The sequence below is a fragment of the Thamnophis sirtalis genome, unplaced genomic scaffold, assembly GCF_051295495.1.
Source record: "Thamnophis sirtalis isolate CommonGarterSnake01/CBP01778 unplaced genomic scaffold, rThaSir2_p1.2 scaffold_3, whole genome shotgun sequence".
NCBI lineage: Eukaryota > Metazoa > Chordata > Lepidosauria > Squamata > Natricidae > Thamnophis > Thamnophis sirtalis.
In genome coordinates, this window is record NW_028261383.1 from 26,089,800 (window position 1) to 26,106,037 (window position 16,238).

General features: G+C 42.9%; 1 protein-coding gene across 1 annotated transcript in view; it reads left to right on the forward strand.

Annotated features, from left to right (window-relative positions):
- Positions 1-16,238, forward strand: part of LOC106545859 (complement C4) — a 93,656-nt gene that overhangs the window by 14,463 nt on the left and 62,955 nt on the right. Inside the window, exons 4-10 of the mRNA XM_087711607.1 lie at positions 528-598; positions 772-860; positions 1,721-1,803; positions 3,683-3,779; positions 5,394-5,499; positions 7,993-8,116; positions 15,141-15,256. Coding sequence (XP_087567733.1) covers positions 528-598; positions 772-860; positions 1,721-1,803; positions 3,683-3,779; positions 5,394-5,499; positions 7,993-8,116; positions 15,141-15,256 — 686 coding nt within the window. The remainder of the gene's footprint in view (positions 1-527; positions 599-771; positions 861-1,720; positions 1,804-3,682; positions 3,780-5,393; positions 5,500-7,992; positions 8,117-15,140; positions 15,257-16,238) is intronic.

The window sequence follows — 16,238 nt, forward strand, 5'->3', positions numbered from 1 at the left end:
CTGAATCCCACCACTGATATAGTACTTAACAATCCCAACCTCCTAATTTCCCTCCACTACAACCACTGTGTAAGGTGGGTTCTGGATTTGCCTTAGTACCCCGCTCTAGGGGTGGACTTCAAAATTTTAGCAAGGGGTTCTCTGCCCGGTTGCTGGGTGGGCGTGCCCATGATGGGCGTGGCCTAGTCAGCCTCCTGCACTATCGGGGGGAGGTTTGCCCTCCCCGGGCTCCGGAGGCTTTTTTTGAGCCTCCAGGAGGGTGAAAATGGGCCGATTTCAGCCTTCCTGAACTTCCGATAGGCCCGTTTTTTGCCCTTCCCCAGCCTCCGCACGCACCCTGCACTTACCTACATCCAAAACAGGCAGCATTGAGACTCCTGGGAGGGGAGGGGAAGGGTGGGCGTGGCCAGCCGGCAGTGGGATTTGGGGGTTCCCTGAACTACACAGAATCTTAGCTACAGGTTCTCCTGAACCCCTGCCTCGCTCCCTTCTTTCTCTTACACCCCACTTTCCTTCATTTATTCCAGTGAACTTCCGAGTCTTCCCTCTGGATCAAAAGTTACGGCCCACCAATAATCCCGTTGTTATCACTGTGAAGGTAATGAGCAAGAGAATTCAATTAAAATGCAGTGAAGCAGAACCTGATAAAACAATTTTTTTTCTTTTTTTAAAAAGGGGACTAATGGGAGCATTATACCTGGGAAAGTTGCTACTTTTAACCCCCTTTGCTTTATGGAATTCACTCACTGTGCTCCTGTTTCACTCCCTCAGAATCCACGGGGATTTCAGGTCAAGAAGATTGAACGCAGCGCACTTAAAACTGTCATAAATGACCATCTGACAATTCCCGATGTGGCTGAGTAAGTTTCACAAAAGATTGCGGCTTCCAGCTTTTCCTGAAACACAAAGCTTTAGTTTAGCCCAAACCAGGCAGGGAAGAGAAAATAGTTGAAGGGTGAAATTGGGATTTTTACTCTAGTCTGGCAGTTCTAAACTATGCAATTATTTCAGACGTATTTAATCAAGTCTACTACTTAATTCGGCATTCTAGTTGTCCCATTCTAGTTATTATACCAGGAGACTTTTAGGACCTGGATGGGGAAACACAGATTCACTGTTGCGAGACTACCTGGATTGTGGAGGTTTCCAATGTTTGTGTTATCTAAGGCAGGGGTCCACACACCTGGGCCACGGCCCACTACCCGGCTGTGTCCTATTTGGGATCGGGATGCACAAGTGGCAGGCTGGGGTGCAAGTGCATGCACACACCTGCTCTGGCCCACCACTTGCGCAAATTGATCTGTGCGCACATGCCTGTAATGTGCCAGTTCGCCATTCGCACGGCTTGGCTCCCCTCTCCCCTCCCAGCCGGGCCACCAAGCCACCAAAGTTGGGAACCGCTGATCTAAAGGACTTTGGATACAAATGGTCCCCAACTTACGACTGGTGACTTGGTGACTGTTCAAAGTTACGACTGACCTCAAAAAAGGTATTTACATTTCTATACCCTATGACCATCCTTAAGTGTTATACCTTATGATTCTTCACAAATGTATCTTGTCTTTTTATGTACACTGAGAGCATACGCACCAAAGACAAATTCCTTGGCCAATAAAGAATTCTTTTCTATTCTATTCTATTCTATTCTATTCTATTCTATTCTATTCTATTCTATACACCGACTAAGGTTTCCTTTTGTTCTCGTTTCTCTCCTATTCAGGCCTGGCATTTGGACCATCACGGCGCACTTTCTCCGTACACAGGGTTACAACACAACCACAGAGTTTGAAGTGAAAAAATATGGTAAGTTTTCAGATAGCTTCACCCTGGTTCTGTTCCCAAATACACCCAGAGGACTCTTTCTCCTGGCCACATTAAAGTGCTCTGCTAATCCCCAGTCCCTGAGCCGGAAGAAAATTATATCCATCTATTGCATCCACTGGCAAGCTCTATCCTGCCTCAGGTATAATGTCACCTGTAAAGGACATTGGACGTCTTCTAGTCCAACCCTCTGCTCAGGCAGGAATCCCTATAACATTTCAGACAAATGGCTATCCAACATCTTCTTAAAGACTTCCAGTGTTGGGGCATTCACAACTTCTGGATGGAAGCTGTTCCACTTAAAGAAGAAAATATTTGTAGCCCAGGATTGAATTGTGGAGTCCTCAGTGGTCTCTGTGTCAAACATCCAAGATGGTGACACCCTGAATTTATTTTTGTATTTATTTATTAGTTTATCAAACATGTACAGGATAGCAGGTATAAGTATGAACATGGACACGAACGAAGGAAATGAATACAAGTAAATGGGGACTGTTAGGTAAACTCCCCATTGGGAGAGCGAGTACATTCAGCGAAGCATTGTGAGAGTTGTGTTGGAGAATACAGAAACCAGCATACAGATATACTGCAGTTTAAATAGGCTTTTACTTTCGTGGAAATAGAGGTATCAGAGTCCATCAAACAGTCCGTCATACACGGATAAGACAGTCAGTCATCAATGTCTTTCAGTTAAGGGATAGTCCAAATAACATAGTCCAGTAACATATAATCAGTCCAGTAATCAAGGTTTGCTAACAGTTGCAAAACTCACAATAGCTCACGGCACTCAGATCAGATCAGCCCAGCATCTAACAAACAGAGAGAGAGCTAAGAGTCATCCTGGCTCCCTCTTATGGCCGATTGAGGAAAACAGCACCCAATCACATTTTACAGTATGCTTTAAAGAAACAGGTATAACATTGTTACATGATTTATATATTGCCAACCCAACCCTTAGAATTATATGCCGAACAGGGCCGGTAGGACAGGGATGGTAGGCATGCTGGTGCTCTTATGCACACCTCCTTTACGGACCTTTTAGGAAAGGGGTGAGGTCCCCAGTAGACAGTTTAAGGTTGAAGCTGTGGAAGTTTGTGGATGTAACAACAGAGTCAGGTAGAGCATTCCAGGCATTGACCACTCTGTTGCTGAAGTCGTATTTTCTGCAATTGAGTTTGGAGCGGTTCACCTTGAGTTTGTATCTATTGTTTGCCCGTGTATTATTGTAGCAATAGCAATAGTTAGACTTATATAACGCTTCATAGGGCTTTCAGCACTCTCTAAGCGGTTTACAGAGTCAGCATATTGCCCCCAACAACAATCCGGGTCCTCATTTTATCCACCTCGGAAGGATGGAAGGCTGAGTCAACCTTGAGCTGGTGAGATTTGAACAGCCGAACTGCAGAACTGTAGTCAGCTGAAGTAGCCTGCAGTGCTGCATTTAACCACTGCGCCACCTCGGCTCTTAATTGTGGTTGAAGCTCAAGTAGTCGTTGACAGTTAGGATGTTGTAGCGGACAATTTTGTGTACTATGCTTAGGTCGGACCTTAGGCGGCGTAGTTTCAGATTGTCCAAGCCCAAAATTTCGAGCCTGGTGGCATAATTTGATTGTTTGCTTGCAGACTTTTCATTACCTGACTAGGTAACATCATCAGTGCTAGTAACTGTGATGCTTGCTCCCTACTTATATACAGTAGCTTGCTGTGCCAGTGTTTTTTCGGGTGTGTGGTGTTCTCTGTAATTAGGGTATTGTTTTCAGCTTGAACAGAAACAGGGGCAAAGTATTGTTTTCATGCAGATCAAAGATGATGGAGGATGGTGGTGAAACTCAAATTTCTATCTTTTCCTTTCTCTCATCAGTCCTGCCTCATTTCGAGGTGAAGATTGTCCCAGAGCAGAAATACATCCTGGTCACTGGACAGCAAACATCTAACTTGCAAATTAACATTCAGGCTAAGTAAGCAACTCCTTCTTATTCAATGGATTCATTAACCGTGATATGCTCAGACTGCTAAAGTTTTGGAAGACAGCTGCAATCCAAAGTAAGGCAGGGGACAATTGCAAGCATGAAATGAAGGCAGCTTTCCTTGTGGGGAACTGAACTTCAAGGTGCTACTCACCATCCATAAAGCCCTTCATGGTAGTGGGTCTGATTACTTGAGAGACCGCCTTCTGCCGATTACCTCCCTTCGACCCATCAGATCGCACAGATTGGGCCTCCTCCGAGTTCCATCCGCCAGTCAGTGCCGACTGGCGACTACGCGGAGGAGAGCCTTCTCAATAGCAGCTCCGACCCTTTGGAACGATCTCCCCATAGAGATTCGTACCCTCACCACCGTCCAGACCTTCCGCGCAGCCCTTAAGATCTGGCTATCCCGTCAGGCCTGGGGATAAGATTTTCATCCGCCCCACCCGAATGCTGAATGAATGTTGTGTTTTATTGTTTTATTTTATTCACATATTATTTCATGTTTTGTCTTGCACTCCTTCCCCACGAATTGTAAGCCGCCCTGAGTCCCCTCAAGGAAAAGGGCGGCCTATAAATGACAATAAAATCTAAATCTAAATCTAAATCTGAACTGCCATTCCCATCATAAGCCTAGAAAAAATAGACACAAAATAGGTCAGAAGCTTCTCAAAATTTTAGATGACAATATTGTGGGTGTTATAGTGGAGCATGAGAGAGGAAGGGAGGGGAAGGGAAGGGAGGAAGGGATGAAGATATGTGGATTGATGGAAGGAAAGGGAAGGGAAGGGGGAAGATGTGTGGATTGATGGAAGGGAAGGAAAGGAAAGGAGAGGAGGAAGATGTATGGATTGATGGAAGGAAAGGGAAGGAAAGGAAAGGAAAGGAGGAAGATGTATGGATTGATGGAAGGGAAGGAAAGGAAAGGTAAGGAAAGGAAAGGAAAGGAAAGGAAAGGAAAGGAAAGGAAAGGAAAGGAAAGGAAAGGAGGAAGTATGTATGGATTGATGGAAGGAATGGGAAGGGAAGGTGGGAGGTTTGTAGATGGATGGAAGGAAAGGAAAGGAAGGGAAAGGAAAGGAAAGGTGGAAGGTGTGTGGATTGATGGAAGGGAAGGGAAGGAGGAAGATGTATGGATTGATGGAAGGGAAGGATAATATTTCTAGTGTCTTGTTCTTGGGTATCTTAAAGATTATACTGCAAAAAAGGAGTGTGTTATAACATTGTTCGATTAAAGAAAATCACCAGCAGCCAGGTGGCATAATGCTAACCATCCAGCAGGAAGTTCCTAATGCTGGAAAGGGTGGAAGGAAAGAGAAGAAGAGAACAACCAAATGAGGGCAGACTCAGTTATAGTGGTGATGGGAAACCCAACTGGAAAACCTGAAGGACCAGGTTAGGGACAGATCCTCATGGAAAAAACTCTAACTGTGGGATTGCTAAGAGATAACATCAACTTGATGACACATCATTAATCAGAAAGGTCACTTCAGGGTGTGGATTAGATGAAGGCAACTACATGAGGGGGTAAACTTTTTTTCCCCCTGGTCATCCACAGCTTTTATTCCAAAGTTAATCTTTTTTTTTTCTTGGCTTCTCCAACAGTTTTTTCTATGGGAAAGGGGTCACCGGCACAGCATACGTGCGGTTTGGTGTGATTGGTGAGAATAAAGAAAAGGTCTATATCTCAGGACTGAAATATCAAATCACGGTAAGGGAACAGAGATTTTATTTTATTTTATTATTTTATTATTATTATTTTATTTTATTTTATTATTTTATTATTTATTTTTTATTGTATTATTTTTTATTGTATTATTTTTTATTTTATTTATTTTATTTTATTATTATTATTTTATTATTTTATTATTTTATTATTTTATTATTTTATTTTTATTATTTTTATTATTTTATTATTTTATTATTATTATTTTATTATTTTATTATTTTATTATTTTATTATTTTATTATTTTATTATTTTATTATTTTATTATTTTATTATTTTATTATTTTATTATTTTATTATTTTATTATTTTATTATTTTATTATTTTATTATTTTATTATTTTATTATTTTACTATTTTACTATTTTATTATTTTATTATTTTATTATTTTATTATTTTATTATTTTATTATTTTATTATTTTATTATATATTTTATTTATTTATTTATTTTATTTAATTTTATTATTTTATTTTATTTATTTTATTTATTTTATTTATTTTATTTATTTTATTTATTTTATTTATTTTATTTATTTTATTTTATTATTATTTTATTTTATTATTTTATTTTATTTTATTTTATTTATTTTATTTTATTTTATTTTATTTTATTTTATTTTATTTTATTTTATTTTATTTTATTTTATTTTATTTTATTTTATTTTATTTTATTTTATTTTATTTTATTTTATTTATTTTATTTTATTTTATTTTATTTTATTTTATTTTATTTTATTTTATTTTATTTTATTATTTTATTTTTTTATTTTTTTATTATTTTATTTTTTTATTTTATTTTATTTTATTAATTTATTTTTGCCTGCACACAGCAGAAAGACTCTCAACAGGTTTATTTTCTTAATATTTAGTTATAAAGAAAATTTATATAACCATCCAAACTTACAAACAGGGACTCCAGGTTACAAAATCAGAAACGAAAAATGTCCACGATACAGTTACAATCAATAAACTTTCAGCAGCTTCCCTCCTAAACTTCCCCAAAATTAATCCACAACTAAAATCATAAAACCATCAACCAAACAGCAATAAAAATAGATGGCAACATCTATCAATCAAGAGCCTTCTTAAACAATTCCGTTTTTAATGATTTTCTGAAGCCAAACAAGATAGGAGCTGATCAGATTTCATTTTACAACGCCAAGATTTGATATATCCTTCTCTGCAGGAATGCATTTTTGTGGACCGTGATGTGACGAATATAATAAGTTTTTTAAAGCTTATTTACTTATTTGATTTAAATAGTGTACACTTAGCACATGATTCAATAGCTACTATTCGACAGTGAGAGTAATGTATTTGCAGGTGCTCGTCTTTATTTTTCCTTTCTCTCATGGTATATGCCACATATACTGTATCCCAGTGATGGCTAACCTTGTCCTCATGTGCCGAAATTGCATGTGCATGTGTGACAGCAATGCAATGCGCCCGATTCCCCTGCACATGCGTGCATGATCCCCGCTGTCCACCCACACATGGGCGTGATGCCCCCATACCCTGTTTTGGGCCTAGCAGGCCTTATAAAGCCTCCTGGGACCAAAAAGGGGGTGCGGGGGGCTGCACTCCCCCCCTGCTCCCCCCACCCCCGCACATGCTCGTGTGCCCTCCGCCTCCCCATACATGCCGTCAGAGACCTGAAAATCAACTGGCCGGTGGGAGGCGTGCACCCATGCATGGTAGAGCTGAGCTGGTCAACGGCTCGCGTGCCTGCAGAGAGAGACACATACCGTAGGTTCGTCATCGCAACCGTATTCACTAGGCATGGTGGCCTAATGGTTAAGATGCTGGACTTGTTGACCAGAAGGTCGATAGTTTCATCACATGGCGGGTTGATCTCCCGTTCTTGCCCAAGTTCCTGCCAATCTAGCAATTCTCAAAAGCATGAAAGTGCGAGTAGATAAATAGGTACCACTTCAATGGGAAGGTAACAGTGTTTCATGCCCCTCGGTGTATAAACATGCCAGCCAATTGACCATGGAAGTGTCTTCGTACAATGCGGTCTCCCTTGGCTAAGAAACAAAGACGACCACCAGCACTCCTTAGAATCAGACACGACTGGACAGGGGAAATTTTTACTTTTACCTTTATATGCCCCATATCTGAAACCTGAATGTGAAAACAGATTCAGGGTAAATTTAGACTTAGAATAACTTTATTCTCGCTTTGAAGATACACTTAATCGACATACATTAAAATGAAATTTCATTGCATACAAGCATCCCTGAAATAAACAAATAGATGAATGTTTGGCCTTTGTCACTACCTTAACTCACCAGCAATGAGACCAAACAGGCTGTGCATGTGCCCACAAAATGTGGATGCTTCCTATTCTGTCTTCCCCTTCCCTCCCAAACCTCATGTTTCCGGATCTCAGAATGGCCGAATGGTATCTGTGATAATATGCATACACCACTGTGATTTTTAGACTTTAACACCCTCCTAATTTGCCTTGTTTCAGATCGAGGATGGCGAGGGCTCGCTGATCTTGCAGCGCAGTGATCTCGTAGAGAAAGTGGGGCGCCCCCTGCAGGATCTTGTTGGTACATCCCTTTACATCGCAGCCTCTGTCATAGAGACAGCAAGTAAGTGTAAAAATCCAGTGACACCTTGGTACTCAACGGCTTTGAAACTCATCAAATTTGGTATTCAACGCATTCTGACGTGAACATTTGTCCTCATTGTTTGTTTGGTACTCAATGCACAAACTAGAACTTGTTGGTGTTGGCTGCCTTGTGATTAACTAATATAATCCCTTATGGGGAAAAATTGTTTAGTATTCATTTGTTTTTTGGTATTGATCACAGCTCCTGGAACCATGAGTAGCAAGGTTAGTTAGTTAGTTAGTTAGTTAGTTAGTTAGTTAGTTAGTTAGTTAGTTAGTTAGTTTACTTTATTGTCATTGCACCTCGTACAATAAAATTAAATGCCATCTTCAGTGTACATTGTACATAAAACAAAACATACATCCTTCACGTTCTATACAGTTGAATAAAAAAGCCCTGATATTGCATTAATATTGCGCTATGCAGTAACGTTCAGTATAGTTACTGCTCTGGGATAGAAGCTGTTTTTCAGCCTATTCGTCCTTGTTTTTATTCTCCTTTACTTTCTGCCAGATGCTAATAGTTCAAAAAAAGAGAGGTGCTAGGGGTGAAATTCAACAGGTTCTGACAGGTTCCGGAGAACTGGTAGCAGAAATTTAGAGTAGTTCAAAGAACCGAAAAAATGCCACCTCTGGCTGGCCCCAGAGTGGGGTGGGAATGGGGATTTTGCAGTATCCTTCCCCTGCCACGCCCACCAAGCCACTCCCACAGAAGTGGTAATAAAAAAAATGAATTTCACCACTGAGAGGTGCCAGGATGAGATGGATCTATAAGAACGTTTTGAATTTTCTTAAGGCAGCGGGAGCTATAAAGCTCTTCCAAAGAGGGCAACCAATGATTCTCTGAGTGCTGTCCTATCTGCCACTGTGCATTTGGCAAACCATAAACAGGTGCAGTAAGTTAAAATACTCTCTATGGTGCAGCGGTAGAAGGTCAACAGCAGTTTTTCATTCAGTTGCTGTTTCCTGAGGAGTCTCAGGTCGTATAATCTCTGCTGGGCTCCTTTGACCAGTGCTGCCATGCGAGTGCCCCAGGTCAGGTCCTCTTTTATGATAATACACAGAAACTTAAAACTGGCCACTTGCTCCACTCGGTCTCCCTTGATAAGCAAGGGCTGGATGTCTGATCTATTTCTTCTATAGACCACTGAACAAAATACTTTCTCCAGTTCGGTCCCTCCCAAATGTGTTAGGTTTGGCCCGGATATCTTGAGCACATCAGATAGCGGAAGGGTACCAATAAAGGAGAAATAAAAGGTGTTTTGTACTCCACGCAAGCAGGAATTGTTCACGCTTTTCAAGGCTTTGATGGTGGTAAGGGAGAAGATGCCTTCGCTTGTACGAAATTTATATTACTTTCCAGCCAACACAAGTGAGAAGGAATGCTGTCAGGTGGCATTACGTGAATTCATTCTTTGGGGCTTTGTAGAGGTGTATTGCCAGGGTTTACTTGATTTACTTGCGCTGTCAGAGAGGGAATAGAAAGGAAATTATTCCATCCCCACTTCCTTGTTTAATGAAAGGAGAGCAGTGTACCAAAAATGAAACATGATGGCTTCATAAGCTACTGACAAGAAGTGATCTATAAACAGGCCAGAGACTCATTTCTCAATTGTTAAACCTTATTACTTAGGACTCGTAGCCTTACTGTCAATGGAAGCCTGAGCTTAGGGCTCAGCCTTAGATCTCGAGGCCTGGCTGCTCTTAAACAATTCAGCCGGTTCGGACCGGTTTGAGTGAATCTGTAGTGGTGACCTGCAGGTGGGCCTGTCCACCTGTCTTATTTAGCCACGTTTTCTAAGCCATGCATATTAGGGGCGGGTTGCTGCCGGCATTACTGCTGGTTCGGTGTGCGTGCAATTTTGCACTCTGCGCACATGCGCATTTGACCATAAATGCAATAAAAATTGCTCTGCAGATGCGCAGACGCAAAAAACTAGATGAGAACTGGGAGAACCATTTCAGGGGCGTGGCTGGGTCGCTGCAGGTTCCAGTGACCCAGGCTGCCAAACTATTACCAGTTCAGCCAAACCGGGCCAAACCAGTAGTAAACCACCACTGATGTGCATGCGTGCGGGAGAGCAAAGCGCATGCATGGAAGGCCACGTGCATGCATGGAAGGCACTCTCTCACACATATTTTCGGTGCACTGCGAACTGGTGGTAAAAGTATATGAAACCCCTAAGCTTTAAAAAAAACAGGAACATCTCCTTTGAATTGTAAATTTCATGGACACATCCCTGGAATTTTCGTGGCTACAGTGCTGAATTGGCCACAGCTTACATCTAACATGTGTTTTGACTCCCAATCAGGGGTGGGTTTCAACCGGTTCACGGCGGTCCCTGCGAACTCGTTGGTCGCCGAACCCGGAAGTAAGTAACTTCCGGGAATGGCGAAGGGCGCGCCCGCCCGCGGTCCTTACCCAGTTTTGATGAGTTCTGCGCTTCCACGCATGCGCAGGACACATACAGCGCTTGTGCGATCGTCCAGGAGCAGCTGGAGCGTCGCGCAGATGCTAGTACGCATGCGCGCACTGCGCATGTGCACGAGGACGCCACCGGCCCCGTTCCAACTGAACCGGTTGGAACGGGGCGAGAAACCCACCCCTGCTCCCAATCTAATCTTGGAGAACCTCTGTAGAGATAAGGGAGATGACTTTGAGGTAAATATTCAGGCTCTCTTGCCAATAGAAGAAAGGTTAAAACATTTTAACTCCTGAATCAGAGGTGGGTTGCTCCCGGTTCAGTCTGGTTCAGCTGAACTGGTAATGGCAGTGGTGGGAGCTTCCACCCACCCACCCGGATGCTTCTGCACATGCGCAGAAGCATCGTGCAAGAGAGAGAGAGAGCGCGTGCGTGCACACAAGAGAACCTGTATTAAAAAAAAAATAGAAACCCACCACTGTCCTGAATGCCCAAACAACATTGGGAAATGGCTCAAACAGAGACTTCCCTAATTGACTGGAGTATAAAAAGGGGGAAGACAAGTAGACTTGCAAGATTCTTATAGACAAGCTCAAGAAGAGTACAGTTAGCATTCGACTTATAACAGTTCATTTAGCGACTGTTCAATGTTACAACGGCACTCCGAAAAGTGACATGGCCTTTTTTCGCATGACTGTTGCAGCCTCCTCATGGTTATGTGATCAGAATTCAGATGTTTGGCAATTAGCATGTCTATGACAGTTGCTGTGTCCACGGGGTGTGTGTTTGTGTGTCACTTGATCCCCTTTTGCAACCTTCGGACAAGCAAAGTCAATGGGGAAGCCGGTTTCATTTAACAACTGTGTTACTAACTTAACCGCTGCAGTGATTCACTTGACAACGGTGGCAAGACGGATTGTAAAAGGGGGCAAAATTCTCTTAACAGATGTCTCATTTAGCAACAGACATTTTGGGCTCCATTATGGTCGCACATTGAGGACTATCGTATTTTTCAGAGTATAAGACGCACCTTTTTCCCCTCAAAAAAGAGGGTGAAAATCTGGGTGTGTCTTACACACTGAATACAGCATTTATGGTCTCCTGAAACCCCGCCCCCTGCACCAAAATGGCCGTGCAGAGCCTTTAGAAGGCTTGTAGAGTGCTCCTGGGGGCTGGAGAGGGCAAAAATGAGTGATAAACAGCCCGTTTTTCACTTGTTTCCCCCCCCCCCAGCCCCCAGGAGCACTCTACAAGTCTCCTAAAGGCTATGCATGCCCTTTTTTTGACAAAAAAATGGACCCATTTTTCGGAGGTCTGCATAGTGCAAAAACTTTTTTTTTAATTTGCCTCTTCAAAATCTTGGTGCATCTTATACTCCGGGGCATCTTATACTCCGAAAAATACGGTGCCTGTACTTTTAGCGTCGTTGATTCCTGGTCCGATCTACTGAGAAGGGCTGACAACTTCCATCTCAGGATTATTCAGAGTCAAACAAGGTCAACCAGATGTTTTACTTAGCTATGAAGTCCCCAGTCAGAATCTGAATTATTTGGCCTGCTAGTGCCTAGAATGCACTCTCCCTTCAATGTTACAACCTCTTCCACACCAGAGTCTATTTTTCACACCGCTTTTCACACTTACGATCGTTGCAGCATCCCCACAGTCTTGTCATCAAAATTCAGACATCTGGCAACTGACTCACATTTATGACGGGGTGATGTGATCCCCCTTTGCGGCCTTCTGAAAAGCAAAGTCAGGGGGGAAGCCAGATTCACTTAACAACTGTGTTAATAATTTAATAACAGCAGTCTTTCACTTAATGAATGTGGTAAGAATGGTCGTAAAATGGGGCAAAAGCTCACTTAACAGAATAATTTTTCGGCTCAAGGTGGTCCTACAGGTGATACTACTTGTATCAGCCTTTCCTTTCTTAACCATTTTCCAGGAATAAGAAAAACTATTCTCCAAAGCACCTGAGGGCAGGACAAGAAGCAATGGGTGGAAACTAATCAAGGAGAGAAGCAACTTAGAACTAAGGAGAAACGGATAGAACAATTAATCAGTGGAACAACTTGCCTGCAGAAGTTGTAAATGCTCCAACACTGGACGTTTTTAAGAAGATGTTGAATATCTCTTTTGTCTGAAGTGGTGTAGGGTTTTACTGCCTACGCAGGGGGTTGACTACAAGACCTTCAAGGTCCCCTCAACTCTGCTATTCTATAAAAAGGCAGGGGAAGGTATAGGAAATCCTATAGACAGGAGACAATGCAGTCTCTGGACTCTTTATGAAATCTGTCAATGGGGCAAAGCCACTGCACAATTAAAAGCCTGATTTGAAAGCCCTCCTGTTAAAGTAAAGCTGCGTCGCCTCTTTCATACAATGGGACTGACCCACTGACTGCCCCATCTCACTTTATCCCTAGCAGATTCAAACCCTCTGCTAAATGTACTCATTTGGTTGAGAGTTGAGAGTATGGAATGAGCCTAGCCGTTGTGATTTATAAACCAGAGCTTGTAGCTGAGCCTGATATATAAACTCAATCAATTTGGGCTTGTTTAACAAACTTTAAGGGACACGGTGGCTCAGTGGCTAAGACGCTGAGCTTGTTGATCAGAAAGGTTGGCAGTTCAGCGGTTTGAATCCCTAGCACTGCATAACAAAGTGAGCTACCATTACTCCCATTGCCAAGGTACACCCACGTTACACCTATCGGCGACTATTCGGCGACTTCAGCTAGTCCAGAATGCAGCCGCGCGAGCGATCGTGGGTGCACCGCATTTCACCCACGTAACACCTATCCTCCGCGAGCTGCGCTGGCTACCTGTCGATCTCCGGATACGCTTCAAGGTGCTACTTGCCACCTATAAAGCCCTTCATGGTAGTGGATCTGGGTACTTGAGAGACCGCCTACTGCCGATCACCTCCATACGACCCATTAGATCTCATCGTTTAGGCCTCCTCCGAGTTCCATCCGCTGGCCAATGTCAACTGGCCACCACGCGGAGGAGAGCCTTCTCGGTGGTAGCCCCGACCCAATGGAACGATCTCCCCGTGGAACTTCGTACCCTCACCACCCTCCAGTCCTTCCGCACAGCCCTTAGGCCTGGGGCTAAAGATTGTTACCCGCCCGAATGGTATGAATGTTGCGTTTTTAATCATGTACTGTCTTATATGTAAAAGTCTGTCCCCCCTTCCCTTTTGATTGTGAGCCGCCCTGAGTCCCCCCAGGGAAAAGGGCGGCATATAAATAAACAATCTATCTATCTATCCTCCGTGAGCTGCACTGGCTACCAATTGGTCTCTGGGCTCAATTCAAGGTGTTGGTTATTACCTTTAAAGCCCTACATGGCTTAGGACCAGGATACCTTTGAGACTGCCTGCTGCCACATACCTCCCAGCGGCCAGTAAGATCCCATAGATTGGGCCTCCTTCAGATGCCGTCGGCCAAACAATGTCACCTGGCGGGCCCTCGGATGAGAGCCTTCTCTGTGGCTGCTCCAACTCTTTGGAACCAGCTCCCCCTGGAAATCCGGACCATACCCACTCTCATGGCCTTCAGGAAAGCCGTAAAAACTTGGCAGGCCTGGGGCTGTTGACCTCACTGTTGAGGTCCGGCCCCGACTAGAATGAATGTATGAGGGATGACTGTTGTTTTAAATTGTATTGTTGTTATGTGTTTTTTTATATTTTCCTGTAAGCCGCCCGGAGTCCTTTGGGATTGGGCGGCATATAAAAGCTTCAAATAAAATAAATAATAATAATAAATAAAATTTGTCCCAGCTTCTGCCAGCCTAGCAGTTCGAAAGCATGTAGAAATGCAAGTAGAAAAATAGGAACCACCTTTGGTGGGAAGCTAACAGTGTTCCGTGCGCCTTCAGCATTTAGTCATGCCGGTCACATGACCATGGAGACGTCTTTTGACAGCGCTGGCTCTTCGGCTTTGAAATGAAGATGAGCACCACCCTCTAGAGTCAGGAACGACTAACACATATGTGCGAGGGGAACCTTTACCTTCACCTTAAGAAACTTTAAGCTCCCACTGTGTGAAATGAGCCAGCCTGAACACTGATGAGAGAAACAAAGCAAATACAGGCAATCTTTGGCTTACGGCCACAATTGAGCCCAAAATTAATGTTGCTCAGCGAGATGGTTGTTCAGTGAGTTTTGCACGATTTCTTGCCATAGCTGTGAAGTGAATCGCTGCGGTTGTTAATTTAGTAACATGGTGGGGAAATGAATAAATGTTTCACCAGGGAATTTGTTTGTCAAAGGGTCACAAGAGGGGATCGCACAACACGACCCCAGGACACTGCAACCGTCATAAATGAGAACTAGTTGCCAAACATCCGAATTTTGATCACGTGACCATGGGGAAATGCTACAACGGTCGTAAGTGTGAAAAAACAGTCATAAGTCACTTTTTCCCAGTGCCACTGTAGCTTTTGAATGGTTGCTAAAAGAAGGTCTACCTGTATATGTTACTGATTTGTTAACCTTCTTTTCATCTAACCTGGGCAGCATCTCTTTAAAACGTGGTTCAATTCAAGGGTGGCTTGTTGACCTTTTCTTCCTTCTCCTAGGTGGAGAGCTGGAGGAACAAGAACTCACCTCGGTTAAATTTATATCATCGCCTTACTCAGTGGACTTGTCGAAAACCAAGCGTTACTTTGTGCCCAATGCTCCCTACGAAGTGCTGGTATGTGCTGTGGGGGTTTTTTTTTGCCGTGTTCGTCATCCATCTTGGGCAGGGCGGTTGTGAGAATGGGCGCATGTTGATTCTGGTTGTCCTTCACATTTCTGAATTCCAAACACAGGGTTTGGCACACACTTCAGCAGCTTGACACTGGTTTGTAAAGCAGCTAGAAACGAAGGTGGCTTAAGAAATCTTTGTTTAGTCAGGGGAAAAGTCTAACCTTAACCGTAACCTTAACCTTACATTTTTTGCAATTTTCCAACCGCTTAGTCTAGATCAGAGTTTCCCAACATGGCAACTTGAAGGTGTGTGGACTTCTACTCCCAGAATTCCCCAGCCAGTTAGACTGGCTGGGAAATTCTGGGAGTTGAAGTCCACACACCTTCAAGTTGCTAGGTTGAGGAACACTGGCCTAAAGAAGGAGAAAATGGCAGAACTCTGACCAATACCAATATTACCTTGACAAACTTGAACATTGGGCACTATCTAACAAAATGAAATTCAATGGTGAAAAGCGTAAGGTTCTACATTTAGGCAACAAAAACAAAATGCACAGGTACAGTAGAGGTGGTACCTTGCGCAACAGTAGTAACTGTAAAAGGAATCTTGGAGTCCTAGTGGACAACCATTTAAATATGAGCCATCCGTGTGCAGCAGCTGCCAAAAAAGCCACCACAGTTTTAGGCTGCATAAACAGAGGGAGGGAATCAAGATCACGTGAAGTGTTAATACCACTTTACAATGCCTTGGTAAAGCCACACTTGGAATACTGCATTCAATTTTAGTCACCACGATATAGAAAAGATGTGGAGACTCTAGAAAGAGTGCAGAGAAGAGCAACAAAGATGATTAGGGGACTGGAGGCTAAAACATATGAAGAATGGTTGCAGGAACTGGGTATGTCTAGTTTAATAGAAAGAAGGACTAGGGGAGACATGATAACAGTGTTCCAATATCTCAGGGGTTGCCACAAAGAAGGGGGAGT